A 21,377-nucleotide genomic window follows, 5' to 3' on the forward strand; every position below is an offset into this window, starting at 1 on the left:
AAAGGGAATTAAATTTTCATATTTTGGAACCCTTTTTAAAAAAATGGGGATTAAGTTTCTCACTTTGGAAAACATTTTTCTTCTAGCCTTGCCTACGGCAAGGGTGCTTCGGCAAGGGGTTTGTTTTCATATTTGGGTGCCTTGTATTCCAAGCCACCGTATTTGAGTTTCTCATGACAAATCAGATCTTCGGACGAAATCCGCTTTCGTATTCATCACATCAATATACCAATAGTGGTTACTGTGTGGACAGCACATTCTAAAATTCTGAATGTGGTACACGCGTTACGCGTTTATATATGTACCGAACGTCTACAGTACGTGATATGAATACGTTGTTGTTATATATGATACTGCAAACTGGTGTTAGCCAGTTTCTCAGCAGACATTATCCAGTTGGATAATAATGACTACAAGTCAGGTTTACTTTAAGGCTAAGTTACAATCGCCTACGTCAGTAATAGTTCATTCCACAGGTTCTGTGGGAATGTCGGACCCAGCGGGTCGTGGAGCGTCTACGACGCGGCTACATAGCCTTCAGTGCACCACGTTGGTGCACGTTTACACGTTATGAATGGTGGCGCCATCAGCATTTAGCTTTGGCTGCCTACTGTTACAAGTGTCAAACAGCTCTCCCGCCCACGAGGGAAGCTTTGGTACGTCCCAAGAGTACTCCAGTGACCCCTAGTGGATGATAAAGAAAATAGGATTTTGGTACTTACCAGGTAAATCCTTTTCTTTGAATCCATAGGGGGCACTGGACGCCCACCCAGAGCAGTTTTACCTGGGTTGTTTAAGCTCAAGGGAGCTTAGTGAACAAATTTTACTTGGGTGGTATTAAGCTCAAAGGAGCTTATGGTAACACATTTTCACCGATTGGATCAAATTATAAAGTTCTATCGGTTAAGGTGTCAACTGTTTAGTTGACAATAAGGTTACGGATCAACTTTGTGGTTGTCCGTTATGTTATAGGGATTCTCCATTGTCAACCTCTCTATATCCTGTTCGCTCAGTAAAAAACACTGGCAAAGTACACTGAGGTACTTGGGGATATGGAGGGGGGGGAGAGTCCTAAATTTGAATATTCAGTGCCTTTGATCGGCTACGCCCGTCCATATCCCAAGAGTACTCCAGTGCCCCCTATGGATTCAAAGAAAAGGATTTACCTGGTAAGTACCAAAATCCTATTTTTTTCTTCTCTCTTCCCTGGTGTATATAGAATTACATTGCTCGGTTTGGTCACGGTAGCGCTAAATTAGCGCGTCAGGCACAGAGCAAAGAGAAGACTCTGCAGAAGATGATGTCCTCTGGGCTGACAGAGAAAGTTGTGAATGACAAGGTAGACTTCCGTTCTATGCTCCATTAATGTGTATGGGTGGGATGGTCTGAAGGATGTGTAGGGATCACACTAGGACCTCAGTGGATGTGGATGGTCTGAGGGATGTGTAGGGATCACTAGGACCTCTGGATGGTCTGAGGGATGTGTAGGGATCACACTAGGACCTCAGTGTATGGATTGTCTGAGGGATGTGTAGGGATCACATTAGGACCTCAGTAAATGTGGATGGTCTGAGGCTTGTGTAGGGATCACACTAGGACCTCAGTGGAATGTGAATGGTCTGAGGGATGTGTAGGGATCACACTAGGACCTCAGTGCGTGGATGGTCTGAGGGATGTGTAGGGATCACACTAGGACCTCAGTGTGTGGATGGTCTGCGGGATGTGTAGGGATCACACTAGGACCTCAGTATGTGGATGGTCTGAGGGATGTGTAGGGATCACATTAGGACCTCAGTGGATGGTCTCAGGGATGTGTAGGGATCACACTAGGACCTCAGTGTATGGATGGTCTGAGGGATGTGTAGGGATCACACTAGCACCTCAGTGTATGGATTGTCTGAGGGATGTGTAGGGATCACATTAGGACCTCAGTAAATGTGGATGGTCTGAGGGTTGTGTAGGGATCACATTAGGACCTCAGTAAATGTGGATGGTCTGTGGGTTATGTAGGGATCACACTAGGACCTCTGGATGTGAATGGTCTGAGGGATGTGTAGGGATCACACTAGGACCTCAGTGGATGGTCTGAGGGATGTGTAGGGATCACACTAGGACCTCAGTGTATGGATGGTCTGAGGGATGTGTAGGGATCACACTAGGACCTCAGTTTATGGATGGTCTGAGGGATGTGTAGGGATCACACTAGGACCTCAGTGGATGGTCTGCGGGATGTGTAGGGATCACACTAGGACCTCAGTGTATGGATGGTCTGAGGGATGTGTAGGGATCACACTAGGACCTCAGTATATGGATGGTCAGAGGGATGTGTAGGGATCACACTAGGACCTCAGTGGATGGTCTGAGGGATGTGTAGGGATCACACTAGGACCTCAGTGTATGGATGGTCTGAGGGATGTGTAGGGATCACACTAGGACCTCAGTTTATGGATGGTCTGAGGGATGTGTAGGGATCACACTAGGACCTCAGTGGATGGTCTGCGGGATGTGTAGGGATCACACTAGGACCTCAGTGTATGGATGGTCTGAGGGATGTGTAGGGATCACACTAGGACCTCAGTATATGGATGGTCTGAGGGATGTGTAGGGATCACACTAGGACCTCAGTGGATGGTCTGAGGGATGTGTAGGGATCACACTAGGACCTCAGTGTATGGGATGGTCTGAGGGATGTGTAGGGATCACACTAGGACCTCAGCGTATGGGATGGTCTGAGGGATGTGTAGGGATCACACTAGGACCTCAGTGGATGGTCTGAGGGATGTGTAGGGATCACACTAGGACCTCAGTGGATGGTCTGAGAGATGTGTAGGGATCACACTAGGACCTCAGTGGATGGTCTGAGGGATGTGTAGGGATCACACTAGGACCTCAGTGAATGGTCTAAGGGATGTGTAGGGATCACACTAGGACCTCAGTGTATGGATGGTCTGAGGGATGTGTAGGGATCACACTAGGACCTCAGTGGATGGTCTGAGGGATGTGTAGGGATCACACTAGGACCTCAGTGTATGGATGGTCTGAGGGATGTGTAGGGATCACACTAGGACCTCAGTGGATGGATTGTCTGAGGGATGTGTAGGGATCACTTTAGGACCTCAGTAAATGTGGATGGTCTGAGGGTTGTGTAGGGATCACATTAGGACCTCTGGATGTGAATGGTCTGAGGGATGTGTAGGGATCACACTAGGACCTCAGTGTATGGATGGTCTGAGGGATGTGTAGGGATCACACTAGGACCTCAGTTTATGGATGGTCTGAGGGATGTGTAGGGATCACACTAGGACCTCAGTGGATGGTCTGCGGGATGTGTAGGGATCACACTAGGACCTCAGTGTATGGATGGTCTGAGGGATGTGTAGGGATCACACTAGGACCTCAGTGTATGGATTGTCTGAGGGATGTGTAGGGATCAGATTAGGACCTCAGTGAATGGTCTGTGGGATGTGTAGGGATCACATTAGACTAGGCTTCCCAACGTCTGTCATCAAGGCACACTAATAGTCCAGGTTTTAGTGATATCCAGGCTTGATCACAGGTGTCTTAATTAGTACCTCGGTTATTTGGATATAGTAATCTGTGCTAAACCTGAATATCACGTAAACCTGCACTGTTGGTGTGAGGGATTGCCTGGTCTAGAGATTACAGGAATCGTGTAAGGTGTCCTCTGGATCCGGCGGCCGTTTGAAGGGTTTCCTCTATATGATTATATAATTGCTGATGACGTGTGGGACTTTGGCCAATGTCACTTCTACTGTTAGTGGAACGTCTTCTACATATATCTCCAGCGACACAACATCTTGCTGTATGTTCAGCTGTAGACACAACGCTGATTGCTACTTATTGTAATGGTCAGAGGTCTGTCAGAGATGGGTTAGGTTGTGAATAGAGGTAAGTTATTCCTGACAGGACATGAGATCATTTCTCTAATGACTCGTGTGACCGATCCGGATTCCTCTTCTGTTTCAGACGCTCTCATTCTTCTTCCCGTCCTGTGGAAAGATTCCTCCTCCAGTCATCATGGTGCAGAACGTCAGCTTCCGCTACTCTGAGGATGGGGTAAGGCGCGGAGGATGGGACCTCTATCCCTGCTATATTATAGACCATGTATAATCACACTCTGTCTCTCTCTCAGCCTCTCATCTACAGGAACTTGGAGTTTGGAATAGACTTGGATACCCGTGTAGCCCTTGTGGGTCCCAACGGGGCAGGAAAATCCACCTTATTGAAACTACTGACGGGGGAGGTAAGGCTATTTATATCACAAGACTGCCCTCAACCCCTTCTCCATCGACGGGTAGCCTAAACCATTCCATGTGAAGTAACAGAGGAGATTGATATACACACATATCACGGCATGAGCTAGCCGTCTAATTCCCACCACGACCAGTCACTGTGATCCCACCACGTTACAGTCAGCGACCTGTCACTGTGATCCCACCACGTTAGTCAGCGACCGGTCACTGTGATCCCACCACGTTATAGTCAGGCAGCGACCGGTCACTGTGATCCCACCACGTTATAGTCAGGCAGCGACCGGTCACTGTGATCCCACCACGTTATAGTCAGGCAGCGACCGGCCACTGTGATCCCACCACGTTATAGTCAGGCAGCGACCGGTCACTGTGATCCCACCACGTTATAGTCAGGCAGCGAGCGGTCACTGTGATCCCACCACGTTATAGTCAGGCAGCGACCGGTCACTGTGATCCCACCACGTTATACTCAGGCAGCGACCGGTCACTGTGATCCCACCACGTTATAGTCAGCGACCGGTCACTGTGATCCCACCACGTTATAGTCAGGCAGCGACCGGCCACTGTGATCCCACCACGTTATAGTCAGGCAGCGACCGGTCACTGTGATCCCACCACGTTATAGTCAGGCAGCGACCGGTCACTGTGATCCCACCACGTTATAGTCAGGCAGCGACCGGTCACTGTGATCCCACCACGTTATAGTCAGGCAGCGACCGGTCACTGTGATTCCACCACGTTATAGTCAGTCAGCGACCTGTCACTGTGATCCCACCACGTTAGTCAGCGACCGGTCACTGTGATCCCACCACGTTAGTCAGCGACCGGTCACTGTGATCCCACCACGTTAGTCAGGCAGCGACCGGTCACTGTGATCCCACCACGTTATAGTCAGGCAGCGACCGGTCACTGTGATCCCACCACGTTATAGTCAGGCAGCGACCGGTCACTGTGATCCCACCACGTTATAGTCAGGCAGCGACCGGTCACTGTGATCCCACCACGTTATAGTCAGGCAGCGACCGGTCACTGTGATCCCACCACGTTATAGTCAGGCAGCGACCGGTCACTGTGATTCCACCACGTTATAGTCAGTCAGCGACCGGTCACTGTGATCCCACCACGTTAGTCAGCGACCGGTCACTGTGATCCCACCACGTTAGTCAGGCAGCGACCGTCACTGTGATCCCACCACGTTATAGTCAGGCAGCGACCGGTCACTGTGATCCCACCACGTTATAGTCAGGCAGCGACCGGTCACTGTGATCCCACCACGTTAGTCAGCGACCGGTCACTGTGATCCCACCACGTTAGTCAGGCAGCGACCGTCACTGTGATCCCACCACGTTATAGTCGGGCAGCGACCGGCCACTGTGATCCCACCACGTTATAGTCGGGCAGCGACCGGCCACTGTGATCCCACCACGTTATAGTCGGGCAGCGACCGGTCACTGTGATCCCACCACGTTATAGTCAGGCAGCGACCGGTCACTGTGATCCCACCACGTTATAGTCAGGCAGCGACCGGTCACTGTGATCCCACCACGTTATAGTCAGGCAGCGACCGGTCACTGTGATCCCACCACGTTATAGTCAGGCAGCGACCGGTCACTGTGATCCCACCACGTTATAGTCAGGCAGCGACCGGTCACTGTGATCCCACCACGTTATAGTCAGGCAGCGACCGGTCACTGTGATCCCACCACGTTATAGTCAGGCAGCGACCGGTCACTGTGATCCCACCACGTTATAGTCAGGCAGCGACCGGTCACTGTGATCCCACCACGTTATAGTCAGGCAGCGACCGGTCACTGTGATCCCACCACGTTATAGTCAGGCAGCGAGCGGTCATTCCTGATGTCCGTCCATTGTTTCCTGTACAGTTGCTGCCAACAGATGGAATGATCAGAAAACATTCTCACGTCAAGATCGGCAGATACCACCAGCACCTAACAGAACAGCTGGAGCTGGACCTATCGCCCCTGGAATACATGATGAAGTGTTACCCAGATATAAAGGAGAAGGAGGAGATGAGGAAGATCATTGGCCGATATGGACTGACGGGAAAACAGCAGGTAGTTACGTAGACCCACCGTGATAGCCATGAGCTCTGGTTACCTCCATGTGTAAGATACAGATGTGTCCTCTTATATACATCGTACTCACGCTATTCATTAGCTACAGTGGAGCCAGCAGCGGGTGTGAGGTGGAATTGATGAGGAAAGGTAGAGATGTGTCCTCTTATATACATCGTACTCACGCTATTCATTAGCTACAGTGGAGCCAGCAGCGGGTGTGTCCTCTTATATACATCGTACTCACGCTATTCATTAGCTACAGTGGAGCCAGCAGCGGGTGTGTGGTGGAATTGATAGGGAAAGGTACAGATGTGTCCTCTTATATACATCGTACTCACGCTATTCATTAGCTACAGTGGAGCCAGCAGCGGGTGTGAGGTGGAATTGATAGGGAAAGGTACAGATGTGTCTCTTATATACATCGTACTCACGCTATCCATTAGCTACAGTGGAGCCAGCAGCGGGTGTGAGGTGGAATTGATGAGGAAAGGTACAGATGTGTCCTCTTATATACATCGTACTCACGCTATTCATTAGCTACAGTGGAGCCAGCAGCGGGTGTGAGGTGGAATTGATAAGGAAAGGTACAGATGTGTCCTCTTATATACATCGTACTCACGCTATTCATTAGCTACAGTGGAGCCAGCAGCGGGTGTGAGGTGGAATTGATAGGGAAAGGTACAGATGTGTCCTCTTATATACATCGTACTCACGCTATTCATTAGCTACAGTGGAGCCAGCAGCGGGTGTGAGGTGGAATTGATAGGGAAAGGTACAGATGTGTCCTCTTATATACATCGTACTCACGCTATCCATTAGCTACAGTGGAGCCAGCAGAGGGTATGAGGTGGAATTGATAGGGAAAGGTACAGATGTGTCCTCTTATATACATCGTACTCACGCTATCCATTAGCTACAGTGGAGCCAGCAGCGGGTGTGAGGTGGAATTGATAAGGAAAGGTACAGATGTGTCCTCTTATATACATCGTACTCACGCTATTCATTAGCTACAGTGGAGCCAGCAGCGGGTGTGAGGTGGAATTGATAGGGAAAGGTACAGATGTGTCCTCTTATATACATCGTACTCACGCTATTCATTAGCTACAGTGGAGCCAGCAGCGGGTGTGAGGTGGAATTGATAAGGAAAGGTACAGATGTGTCCTCTTATATACATCGTACTCACGCTATCCATTAGCTACAGTGGAGCCAGCAGCGGGTGTGAGGTGGAATTGATAAGGAAAGGTACAGATGTGTCCTCTTATATACATCGTACTCACGCTATTCATTAGCTACAGTGGAGCCAGCAGCGGGTGTGAGGTGGAATTGATGAGGAAAGGTACAGATGTGTCCTCTTATATACATCGTACTCACGCTATTCATTAGCTACAGTGGAGCCAGCAGCGGGTGTGAGGTGGAATTGATAGGGAAAGGTACAGATGTGTCTCTTATATACATCGTACTCACGCTATTCATTAGCTACAGTGGAGCCAGCAGCGGGTGTGAGGTGGAATTGATAGGGAAAGGTACAGATGTGTCTCTTATATACATCGTACTCACGCTATTCATTAGCTACAGTGGAGCCAGCAGCGGGTGTGAGGTGTAATTGATAAGGAAAGGTACAGATGTGTCCTCTTATATACATCGTACTCACGCTATTCATTAGCTACAGTGGAGCCAGCAGCGGGTGTGAGGTGGAATTGATAAGGAAAGGTACAGATGTGTCCTCTTATATACATCGTACTCACGCTATTCATTAGCTACAGTGGAGCCAGCAGCGGGTGTGAGGTGGAATTGATAAGGAAAGGTACAGATGTGTCCTCTTATATACATCGTACTCACGCTATTCATTAGCTACAGTGGAGCCAGCAGCGGGTGTGAGGTGGAATTGATAGGGAAAGGTACAGATGTGTCCTCTTATATACATCGTACTCACGCTATTCATTAGCTACAGTGGAGCCAGCAGCGGGTGTGAGGTGGAATTGATGAGGAAAGGTACAGATGTGTCCTCTTATATACATCGTACTCACGCTATTCATTAGCTACAGTGGAGCCAGCAGCGGGTGTGAGGTGGAATTGATAAGGAAAGGTACAGATGTGTCCTCTTATATACATCGTACTCACGCTATTCATTAGCTACAGTGGAGCCAGCAGCGGGTGTGAGGTGGAATTGATAAGGAAAGGTACAGATGTGTCCTCTTATATACATCGTACTCACGCTATTCATTAGCTACAGTGGAGCCAGCAGCGGGTGTGAGGTGGAATTGATAAGGAAAGGTACAGATGTGTCCTCTTATATACATCGTACTCACGCTATTCATTAGCTACAGTGGAGCCAGCAGCGGGTGTGTCCTCTTATATACATCGTACTCACGCTATTCATTAGCTACAGTGGAGCCAGCAGCGGGTGTGAGGTGGAATTGATAGGGAAAGGTACAGATGTGTCTCTTATATACATCGTACTCACGCTATTCATTAGCTACAGTGGAGCCAGCAGCGGGTGTGAGGTGGAATTGATAGGGAAAGGTACAGATGTGTCTCTTATATACATCGTACTCACGCTATTCATTAGCTACAGTGGAGCCAGCAGCGGGTGTGAGGTGGAATTGATAAGGAAAGGTACAGATGTGTCCTCTTATATACATCGTACTCACGCTATTCATTAGCTACAGTGGAGCCAGCAGCGGGTGTGAGGTGGAATTGATAAGGAAAGGTACAGATGTGTCCTCTTATATACATCGTACTCACGCTATCCATTAGCTACAGTGGAGCCAGCAGCGGGTGTGAGGTGGAATTGATAAGGAAAGGTACAGATGTGTCCTCTTATATACATCGTACTCACGCTATTCATTAGCTACAGTGGAGCCAGCAGCGGGTGTGAGGTGGAATTGATGAGGAAAGGTACAGATGTGTCCTCTTGTATACATCGTACTCACGCTATTCATTAGCTACAGTAGAGCCAGCAGCGGGTGTGAGGTGGAATTGATAAGGAAAGGTACAGATGTGTCCTCTTATATACATCGTACTCACGCTATCCATTAGCTACAGTGGAGCCAGCAGCGGGTGTGAGGTGGAATTGATGAGGAAAGGTACAGATGTGTCCTCTTATATACATCGTACTCACGCTATTCATTAGCTACAGTGGAGCCAGCAGCGGGTGTGAGGTGGAATTGATAGGGAAAGGTACAGATGTGTCCTCTTATATACATCGTACTCACGCTATTCATTAGCTACAGTGGAGCCAGCAGCGGGTGTGAGGTGGAATTGATAAGGAAAGGTACAGATGTGTCCCCTTATATACATCGTACTCACGCTATTCATTAGCTACAGTGGAGCCAGCAGCGGGTGTGAGGTGGAATTGATGAGGAAAGGTACAGATGTGTCCTCTTATATACATCGTACTCACGCTATTCATTAGCTACAGTGGAGCCAGCAGCGGGTGTGAGGTGGAATTGATAGGGAAAGGTACAGATGTATCCTCTTATATACATCGTACTCACGCTATTCATTAGCTACAGTGGAGCCAGCAGTGGGTGTGAGGTGGAATTGATAAGGAAAGGTACAGATGTGTCCTCTTATATACATCATACTCACACTATTCATTAGCTACAGTGGAGCCAGCAGCGGGTGTGAAGTGGAATTGATGAGGAAAGGTACAGATGTGTCCTCTTATATACATCGTACTCACGCTATTCATTAGCTACAGTGGAGCCAGCAGCGGGTGTGAGGTGGAATTGATAGGGAAAGGTACAGATGTGTCCTCTTATATACATCGTACTCACGCTATCCATTAGCTACAGTGGAGCCAGCAGCGGGTGTGAGGTGGAATTGATGAGGAAAGGTACAGATGTGTCCTCTTATATACATCGTACTCACACTATTCATTAGCTACAGTGGAGCCAGCAGCGGGTGTGAGGTGGAATTGATAGGGAAAGGTACAGATGTGTCCTCTTATATACATCGTACTCGCGCTATTCATTAGCTACAGTGGAGCCAGCAGCGGGTGTGAGGTGGAATTGATAAGGAAAGGTACAGATGTGTCCTCTTATATACATCGTACTCACGCTATTCATTAGCTACAGTGGAGCCAGCAGCGGGTGTGAGGTGGAATTGATAAGGAAAGGTACAGATGTGTCCTCTTATATACATCGTACTCACGCTATCCATTAGCTACAGTGGAGCCAGCAGCGGGTGTGAGGTGGAATTGATAGGGAAAGGTACAGATGTGTCCTCTTATATACATCGTACTCACGCTATTCATTAGCTACAGTGGAGCCAGCAGCGGGTGTGAGGTGGAATTGATGAGGAAAGGTACAGATGTGTCCTCTTATATACATCGTACTCACGCTATTCATTAGCTACAGTGGAGCCAGCAGCGGGTGTGAGGTGGAATTGATAAGGAAAGGTACAGATGTGTCCTCTTATATACATCGTACTCACGCTATTCATTAGCTACAGTGGAGCCAGCAGCGGGTGTGAGGTGGAATTGATGAGGAAAGGTACAGATGTGTCCTCTTATATACATCGTACTCACGCTATTCATTAGCTACAGTGGAGCCAGCAGCGGGTGTGAGGTGGAATTGATGAGGAAAGGTACAGATGTGTCCTCTTATATACATCGTACTCACGCTATTCATTAGCTACAGTGGAGCCAGCAGCGGGTGTGAGGTGGAATTGATAGGGAAAGGTACAGATGTGTCCTCTTATATACATCGTACTCACACTATTCATTAGTTACAGTGGAGCCAGCAGTGGGTGTGAGGTGGAATTGATAGGGAAAGGTACAGATGTGTCCTCTTATATACATCGTACTCACGCTATTCATTAGCTACAGTGGAGCCAGCAGCGGGTGTGAGGTGGAATTGATAGGGAAAGGTACAGATGTCTCTTATATACATCGTACTCACGCTATTCATTAGCTACAGTGGAGCCAGCAGCGGGTGTGAGGTGTAATTGATAAGGAAAGGTACAGATGTGTCCTCTTATATACATCGTACTCACGCTATTCATTAGCTACAGTGGAGCCAGCAGCGGGTGTGAGGTGGAATTGATAAGGAAAGGTACAGATGTGTCCTCTTATATACATCGTACTCACGCTATTCATTAGCTACAGTGGAGCCAGCAGCGTGTGTGAGGTGGAATTGATAAGGAAAGGTACAGATGTGTCCTCTTATATACATCGTACTCACGCTATTCATTCGCTACAGTGGAGCCAGCAGCGGGTGTGAGGTGGAATTGATAAGGAAAGGTACAGATGTGTCCTCTTATATACATCGTACTCACGCTATTCATTAGCTACAGTGGAGCCAGCAGCGGGTGTGAGGTGGAATTGATAGGGAAAGGTACAGATGTGTCCTCTTATATACATCGTACTCACGCTATTCATTAGCTACAGTGGAGCCAGCAGCGGGTGTGAGGTGGAATTGATGAGGAAAGGTACAGATGTGTCCTCTTATATACATCATACTCACGCTATTCATTAGCTACAGTGGAGCCAGCAGCGGGTGTGAGGTGGAATTGATAGGGAAAGGTACAGATGTGTCCTCTTATATACATCGTACTCACGCTATTCATTAGCTACAGTGGAGCCAGCAGCGGGTGTGAGGTGGAATTGATGAGGAAAGGTACAGATGTGTCCTCTTATATACATCGTACTCACGCTATTCATTAGCTACAGTGGAGCCAGCAGCGGGTGTGAGGTGGAATTGATAGGGAAAGGTACAGATGTGTCCTCTTTTATATACATCGTACTCACGCTATTCATTAGCTACAGTGGAGCCAGCAGCGGGTGTGAGGTGGATTTGATAGGGAAAGGTACAGATGTGTCCTCTTTTATATACATCGTACTCACGCTATCCATTAGCTACAGTGGAGCCAGCAGCGGGTGTGAGGTGGAATTGATAGGGAAAGGTACAGATGTGTCCTCTTATATACATCGTACTCACGCTATCCATTAGCTACAGTGGAGCCAGCAGCGGGTGTGAGGTGGAATTGATAAGGAAAGGTACAGATGTGTCCTCTTATATACATCGTACTCACGCTATTCATTAGCTACAGTGGAGCCAGCAGCGGGTGTGAGGTGGAATTGATAGGGAAAGGTACAGATGTGTCCTCTTATATACATCGTACTCAGGCTATTCATTAGCTACAGTGGAGCCAGCAGCGGGTGTGAGGTGGAATTGATAGGGAAAGGTACAGATGTGTCCTCTTATATACATCGTACTCACGCTATTAATTAGCTACAGTGGAGCCAGCAGCGGGTTTGAGGTGGAATTGATAGGGAAAGGTACAGATGTGTTCTCTTATATACATCGTACTCACGCTATTCATTAGCTACAGTGGAGCCAGCAGCGGGTGTGAGGTGGAATTGATAAGGAAAGGTACAGATGTGTCCTCTTATATACATCGTACTCACGCTATTCATTAGCTACAGTGGAGCCAGCAGCGGGTGTGAGGTGGAATTGATAAGGAAAGGTACAGATGTGTCCTCTTATATACATCGTACTCACGCTATTCATTAGCTACAGTGGAGCCAGCAGCGGGTGTGAGGTGGAATTGATAGGGAAAGGTACAGATGTGTCCTCTTATATACATCGTACTCACGCTATCCATTAGCTACAGTGGAGCCAGCAGCGGGTGTGAGGTGGAATTGATAAGGAAAGGTACAGATGTGTCCTCTTATATACATCGTACTCACGCTATTCATTAGCTACAGTGGAGCCAGCAGCGGGTGTGAGGTGGAATTGATGAGGAAAGGTACAGATGTGTCCTCTTATATACATCGTACTCACGCTATTCATTAGCTACAGTGCAGCCAGCAGCTGGTGTGAGGTGGAATTGATAGGGAAAGGTACAGATGTGTCCTCTTATATACATCGTACTCACGCTATTCATTAGCTACAGTGGAGCCAGCAGCGGGTGTGTCCTCTTATATACATCGTACTCACGCTATTCATTAGCTACAGTGGAGCCAGCAGCGGGTGTGAGGTGGAATTGATAAGGAAAGGTACAGATGTGTCCTCTTATATACATCGTACTCACGCTATTCATTAGCTACAGTGGAGCCAGCAGCGGGTGTGAGGTGGAATTGATGAGGAAAGGTACAGATGTGTCCTCTTATATACATCGTACTCACACTATTCATTAGCTACAGTGGAGCCAGCAGCGGGTGTGAGGTGGAATTGATGAGGAAAGGTACAGATGTGTCCTCTTATATACATCGTACTCACACTATTCATTAGCTACAGTGGAGCCAGCAGCGGGTGTGAGGTGGAATTGATGAGGAAAGGTACAGATGTGTCCTCTTATATACATCGTACTCACGCTATTCATTAGCTACAGTGGAGCCAGCAGCGGGTGTGAGGTGGAATTGATAAGGAAAGGTACAGATGTGTCCTCTTATATACATCGTACTCACGCTATTCATTAGCTACAGTGGAGCCAGCAGCGGGTGTGAGGTGGAATTGATAGGGAAAGGTACAGATGTGTCCTCTTATATACATCGTACTCACACTATTCATTAGCTACAGTGGAGCCAGCAGCGGGTGTGAGGTGGAATTGATGAGGAAAGGTACAGATGTGTCCTCTTATATACATCGTACTCACGCTATTCATTAGCTACAGTGGAGCCAGCAGCGGGTGTGATGTGGAATTGATAAGGAAAGGTACAGATGTGTCCTCTTATATACATCGTACTCACGCTATTCATTAGCTACAGTGGAGCCAGCAGCGGGTGTGAGGTGGAATTGATAGGGAAAGGTAGAGATGTGTCCTCTTATATACATCGTACTCACGCTATTCATTAGCTACAGTGGAGCCAGCAGCGGGTGTGTCCTCTTATATACATCGTACTCACGCTATTCATTAGCTACAGTACAGCCAGCAGCGGGTGTGAGGTGGAATTGATAGGGAAAGGTACAGATGTGTCCTCTTATATACATCGTACTCACGCTATTAATTAGCTACAGTGGAGCCAGCAGCGGGTTTGAGGTGGAATTGATAGGGAAAGGTACAGATGTGTTCTCTTATATACATCGTACTCACGCTATTCATTAGCTACAGTGGAGCCAGCAGCGGGTGTGAGGTGGAATTGATAAGGAAAGGTACAGATGTGTCCTCTTATATACATCGTACTCACGCTATTCATTAGCTACAGTGGAGCCAGCAGCGGGTGTGAGGTGGAATTGATAAGGAAAGGTACAGATGTGTCCTCTTATATACATCGTACTCACGCTATTCATTAGCTACAGTGGAGCCAGCAGCGGGTGTGAGGTGGAATTGATAGGGAAAGGTACAGATGTGTCCTCTTATATACATCGTACTCACGCTATCCATTAGCTACAGTGGAGCCAGCAGCGGGTGTGAGGTGGAATTGATAAGGAAAGGTACAGATGTGTCCTCTTATATACATCGTACTCACGCTATTCATTAGCTACAGTGGAGCCAGCAGCGGGTGTGAGGTGGAATTGATGAGGAAAGGTACAGATGTGTCCTCTTATATACATCGTACTCACGCTATTCATTAGCTACAGTGCAGCCAGCAGCTGGTGTGAGGTGGAATTGATAGGGAAAGGTACAGATGTGTCCTCTTATATACATCGTACTCACGCTATTCATTAGCTACAGTGGAGCCAGCAGCGGGTGTGTCCTCTTATATACATCGTACTCACGCTATTCATTAGCTACAGTGGAGCCAGCAGCGGGTGTGAGGTGGAATTGATAAGGAAAGGTACAGATGTGTCCTCTTATATACATCGTACTCACGCTATTCATTAGCTACAGTGGAGCCAGCAGCGGGTGTGAGGTGGAATTGATGAGGAAAGGTACAGATGTGTCCTCTTATATACATCGTACTCACACTATTCATTAGCTACAGTGGAGCCAGCAGCGGGTGTGAGGTGGAATTGATGAGGAAAGGTACAGATGTGTCCTCTTATATACATCGTACTCACACTATTCATTAGCTACAGTGGAGCCAGCAGCGGGTGTGAGGTGGAATTGATGAGGAAAGGTACAGATGTGTCCTCTTATATACATCGTACTCACGCTATTCATTAGCTACAGTGGAGCCAGCAGCGGGTGTGAGGTGGAATTGATAAGGAAAGGTACAGATGTGTCCTCTTATATACATCGTACTCACGCTATTCATTAGCTACAGTGGAGCCAGCAGCGGGTGTGAGGTGGAATTGATAGGGAAAGGTACAGATGTGTCCTCTTATATACATCGTACTCACACTATTCATTAGCTACAGTGGAGCCAGCAGCGGGTGTGAGGTGGAATTGATGAGGAAAGGTACAGATGTGTCCTCTTATATACATCGTACTCACGCTATTCATTAGCTACAGTGGAGCCAGCAGCGGGTGTGATGTGGAATTGATAAGGAAAGGTACAGATGTGTCCTCTTATATACATCGTACTCACGCTATTCATTAGCTACAGTGGAGCCAGCAGCGGGTGTGAGGTGGAATTGATAGGGAAAGGTAGAGATGTGTCCTCTTATATACATCGTACTCACGCTATTCATTAGCTACAGTGGAGCCAGCAGCGGGTGTGTCCTCTTATATACATCGTACTCACGCTATTCATTAGCTACAGTACAGCCAGCAGCGGGTGTGAGGTGGAATTGATAAGGAAAGGTACAGATGTGTCCTCTTATATACATCGTACTCACGCTATTCATTAGCTACAGTGGAGCCAGCAGCGGGTGTGTCCTCTTATATACATCGTACTCACACTATTCATTAGCTACAGTGGAGCCAGCAGCGGGTGTGAGGTGGAATTGATAGGGAAAGGTACAGATGTGTCCTCTTATATACATCGTACTCACGCTATTCATTAGCTACAGTGGAGCCAGCAGTGGGTGTGAGGTGGAATTGATAAGGAAAGGTACAGATGTGTCCTCTTATATACATCGTACTCACGCTATTCATTAGCTACAGTGGAGCCAGCAGCGGGTGTGAGGTGGAATTGATAAGGAAAGGTACAGATGTGTCCTCTTATATACATCGTACTCACGCTATCCATTAGCTACAGTGGAGCCAGCAGCGGGTGTGAGGTGGAATTGATAGGGAAAGGTACAGATGTGTCCTCTTATATACATCGTACTCACGCTATTCATTAGCTACAGTGGAGCCAGCAGCGGGTGTGAGGTGGAATTGATGAGGAAAGGTACAGATGTGTCCTCTTATATACATCGTACTCACGCTATTCATTAGCTACAGTGGAGCCAGCAGCGGGTGTGAGGTGGAATTGATGAGGAAAGGTACAGATGTGTCCTCTTATATACATCGTACTCACGCTATTCATTAGCTACAGTGGAGCCAGCAGCGGGTGTGAGGTGGAATTGATAGGGAAAGGTACAGATGTGTCCTCTTATATACATCGTACTCACGCTATTCATTAGCTACAGTGGAGCCAGCAGCGGGTGTGAGGTGGAATTGATGAGGAAAGGTACAGATGTGTCCTCTTATATACATCGTACTCACGCTATTCATTAGCTACAGTGGAGCCAGCAGCGGGTGTGAGGTGGAATTGATGAGGAAAGGTACAGATGTGTCCTCTTATATACATCGTACTCACGCTATTCATTAGTTACAGTGGAGCCAGCAGTGGGTGTGAGGTGGAATTGATAGGGAAAGGTACAGATGTGTCCTCTTATATACATCGTACTCACGCTATTCATTAGCTACAGTGGAGCCAGCAGCGGGTGTGAGGTGGAATTGATAGGGAAAGGTACAGATGTCTCTTATATACATCGTACTCACGCTATTCATTAGCTACAGTGGAGCCAGCAGCGGGTGTGAGGTGTAATTGATAAGGAAAGGTACAGATGTGTCCTCTTATATACATCGTACTCACGCTATTCATTAGCTACAGTGGAGCCAGCAGCGGGTGTGAGGTGGAATTGATAGGGAAAGGTACAGATGTGTCCTCTTATATACATCGTACTCACGCTATCCATTAGCTACAGTGGAGCCAGCAGAGGGTATGAGGTGGAATTGATAGGGAAAGGTACAGATGTGTCCTCTTATATACATCGTACTCACGCTATCCATTAGCTACAGTGGAGCCAGCAGCGGGTGTGAGGTGGAATTGATAAGGAAAGGTACAGATGTGTCCTCTTATATACATCGTACTCACGCTATTCATTAGCTACAGTGGAGCCAGCAGCGGGTGTGAGGTGGAATTGATAGGGAAAGGTACAGATGTGTCCTCTTATATACATCGTACTCACGCTATTCATTAGCTACAGTGGAGCCAGCAGCGGGTGTGAGGTGGAATTGATAAGGAAAGGTACAGATGTGTCCTCTTATATACATCGTACTCACGCTATTCATTAGCTACAGTGGAGCCAGCAGCGGGTGTGAGGTGGAATTGATAAGGAAAGGTACAGATGTGTCCTCTTATACATCGTACTCACGCTATTCATTAGCTACAGTGGAGCCAGCAGCGGGTGTGAGGTGGAATTGATAAGGAAAGGTACAGATGTGTCCTCTTATATACATCGTACTCACGCTATTCATTAGCTACAGTGGAGCCAGCAGCGGGTGTGAGGTGGAATTGATAGGGAAAGGTACAGATGTGTCCTCCTTATATACATCGTACTCACGCTATTCATTAGCTACAGTGGAGCCAGCAGCGGGTGTGTCCTCTTATATACATCGTACTCACGCTATTCATTAGCTACAGTGGAGCCAGCAGCGGGAGTGAGGTGGAATTGATAAGGAAAGGTACAGATGTGTCCTCTTATATACATCGTACTCACGCTATTCATTAGCTACAGTGGAGCCAGCAGCGGGTGTGAGGTGGAATTGATGAGGAAAGGTACAGATGTGTCCTCTTATATACATCGTACTCACGCTATTCATTAGCTACAGTGGAGCCAGCAGCGGGTGTGAGGTGGAATTGATGAGGAAAGGTACAGATGTGTCCTCTTATATACATCGTACTCACGCTATTCATTAGCTACAGTGGAGCCAGCAGCGGGTGTGAGGTGGAATTGATAAGGAAAGGTACAGATGTGTCCTCTTATATACATCGTACTCACGCTATTCATTAGCTACAGTGGAGCCAGCAGCGGGTGTGAGGTGGAATTGATAAGGAAAGGTACAGATGTGTCCTCTTATATACATCGTACTCACACTATTCATTAGCTACAGTGGAGCCAGCAGCGGGTGTGAGGTGGAATTGATGAGGAAAGGTACAGATGTGTCCTCTTATATACATCGTACTCACGCTATTCATTAGCTACAGTGGAGCCAGCAGCGGGTGTGAGGTGGAATTGATAGGGAAAGGTACAGATGTGTCCTCTTATATACATTGTACTCACGCTATTCATTAACTACAGTGGAGCCAGCAGCTGGTGTGAGGTGGAATTGATAAGGAAAGGTACAGATGTGTCCTCTTATATACATCGTACTCACGCTATTCATTAGCTACAGTGGAGCCAGCAGCGGGTGTGAGGTGGAATTGATAAGGAAAGGTACAGATGTGTCCTCTTATATACATCGTACTCACGCTATTCATTAGCTACAGTGGAGCCAGCAGCGGGTGTGAGGTGGAATTGATGAGGAAAGGTACAGATGTGTCCTCTTATATACATCGTACTCACGCTATTCATTAGCTACAGTGGAGCCAGCAGCGGGTGTGAGGTGGAATTGATAAGGAAAGGTACAGATGTGTCCTCTTATATACATCGTACTCACGCTATCCATTAGCTACAGTGGAGCCAGCAGCGGGTGTGAGGTGGAATTGATGAGGAAAGGTACAGATGTGTCCTCTTATATACATCGTACTCACGCTATTCATTAGCTACAGTGGAGCCAGCAGCGGGTGTGAGGTGGAATTGATAGGGAAAGGTACAGATGTGTCCTCCTTATATACATCGTACTCACGCTATTCATTAGCTACAGTGGAGCCAGCAGCGGGTGTGAAAGTATCGCAGTACCGCTATAGAACACGCAGCAAGGGTATAACTGGACACCTCTGTACCATGTGATGGAGTAACCTGAAGTGTAATATTCTGATACATCGGGTATAAGACTTCTCTGGTCAGTCCAGTAGTGGGGTTGGATTTCGGTGTAGATGGCGGAGTGTTAGAAAACAAGTCTTCACCCACTGCTCTTGTGTCATGTCTGAGAAGAAGCCTTCTGTGTCCATGGCTGGGATGCGAACACCATTAAACATTTTTTTAGTTATGTATAGCGCATGATGCCTAGAGCCAAGTGTTCCTTTTTAAAATGGCACCTAGGGCCCATTGGCCAGAATTGACTCTTTCAGATCCTCGTTTATACGCTGAACGACACGCTACCCTCCCTGCAATCTGAGTTCATGGGCTGTTCCTCTGTTCCACCTTGGGAACCACAGCCGTGCCCTGCACTCTATGGGCCTGATGCGGAGATAGGCGCAGCTGCTGTGTGGAAATATGTAAAAGAGGTGCCAGGCGTCCTGCATGCCTGTGTGATCTGCTGCTGCGTCCTAAGGCATTGACCACCTGTGAATCGCGCCCAGTGCTCTCTTCTGTCCTCCTGTTCAGTCATGTGAGTACCCTGTACTCTCGCAGTATGATGACCGTAGATGTCCACATTCCCCCGTGAGGACACCAGAGCCTGTCATAGGTTCTTCTAGCAGAAACTATCTCCAGAGCCTGTCATAGTTTCTGCTAGAAGAACCTGTTTTCAGAGCCCAGGGGGTATTGCCATTCTCTAGCTGGATACGTTACCGTTCAGACACACTTTCACCAGCAGCGGGCACTACTGAGCGAGCGTCCATCCTAGAGCCATTGGTGCTCTTAGTTTCCCATAGCCATCATTTTCCTGAGGCCAAACCAGTTCCTTCTGGGGTCATGCTCTCATCTGAACCATGGGATCACTAGGCAGAAGCTATTTACCTACACTCTGTGGCTTAGACTATACCCATGGGTACACCAGTCCTTTCCAGCCTGTCATGTCCCTCTAGAGGTCATGGTAATGGCAAGAATGCCACCTTGTAGTCCATCTCGTGTGTACATGTACGTACTCCTACCAGAAGGTTATACCACACTGGCCAGGGATCCTTCATTGCCCAGGAGACATGAGGCTTGGGGGTCCTTCGTGCCCACCTGACACATGGAGCCCAGGGCCCTCCAATCCTCTGTCACCCTACCTGACATAAGCTGGTAAGTGCCCCTCTGAAGCATGACCTTTCTCCTGCAATGGTCTGTATTCTGTACATGTATGTACGGTGCCTTTCCTGCATACCAAGGTCTGGCCCCATCGCTCTGTGCTAAGGTCACCAGTCTTACAGATTGTTTTGTCTCTGCTGTCTAGGTGAGTCCCATCCGCAACCTCTCTGATGGGCAGAAGTGCAGAGTCTGCTTTGCTTGGTTGGCCTGGCAAAATCCTCACATGCTTTTTCTGGATGAACCGACCAATCATTTGGACATTGAGACCATCGATGCCCTGGCAGATGCCATCAATGAGTTTGAGGGAGGAATGATGCTCGTTAGCCACGATTTCCGGCTGATTCAGCAGGTGAGGTGGCGATCGGTGGCGGGTATATGGTGGCGGGAGTCACCCAGCTGACTGCACGTGACATGCTGATTGTGTTCTCTCCTTATTGTGATTGGCTGAACAGGTGGCCCAGGAGATCTGGGTGTGTGAGAAACAAGCCGTTACCAAATGGACGGGAGACATCTTATCCTACAAACATCATCTCAAGTCCAGACTGACTGACGACGAGCCGCCGCGCAAGGGAAACTGAGCCGCTGCCACATCGCGAGCAGAGTGTAATAAAGTGTCACATTGTCATCAGAAAGAGACTCCTGTCTGACATATGTTCAATGCATTGCTCTGTAACGCCGGACCGTGGGTGACCAGTGGGAGCTTGCGGCTGGCCTATCGGGAGAGACGTGGAGAGTGCCCACGTCTGTACTGAATCTTTCTGCGCGCTCATCTGACCCCACATCTATGGAGTATGTCTTTCTTTTGTTTTTTAAGCAAATTATTTATCTGTAATGGAAGGAAAAATAAAGAGAAATTTTGTTCTGCA

The 21,377-nt window shown here is 47.9% G+C and overlaps 1 protein-coding gene across 4 annotated transcripts in view; it reads left to right on the top strand.

Annotated features, from left to right (window-relative positions):
- Nucleotides 1-21,377, top strand: part of ABCF2 (ATP binding cassette subfamily F member 2) — a 47,614-nt gene extending 26,237 nt beyond the window's left edge. For all 4 annotated transcript variants that reach the window (XM_063924682.1, XM_063924686.1, XM_063924683.1 and 1 more), the window contains 6 exons: nt 1,220-1,339; nt 3,988-4,077; nt 4,154-4,264; nt 6,158-6,349; nt 20,657-20,860; nt 20,964-21,377. In XM_063924682.1, the coding sequence (XP_063780752.1) occupies nt 1,220-1,339; nt 3,988-4,077; nt 4,154-4,264; nt 6,158-6,349; nt 20,657-20,860; nt 20,964-21,089 (843 nt within the window). In that variant the 3' untranslated portion in view covers nt 21,090-21,377. The remainder of the gene's footprint in view (nt 1-1,219; nt 1,340-3,987; nt 4,078-4,153; nt 4,265-6,157; nt 6,350-20,656; nt 20,861-20,963) is intronic.

This window comes from Pseudophryne corroboree, chromosome 5 (assembly GCF_028390025.1).
Source record: "Pseudophryne corroboree isolate aPseCor3 chromosome 5, aPseCor3.hap2, whole genome shotgun sequence".
NCBI classification, from domain to species: domain Eukaryota; kingdom Metazoa; phylum Chordata; class Amphibia; order Anura; family Myobatrachidae; genus Pseudophryne; species Pseudophryne corroboree.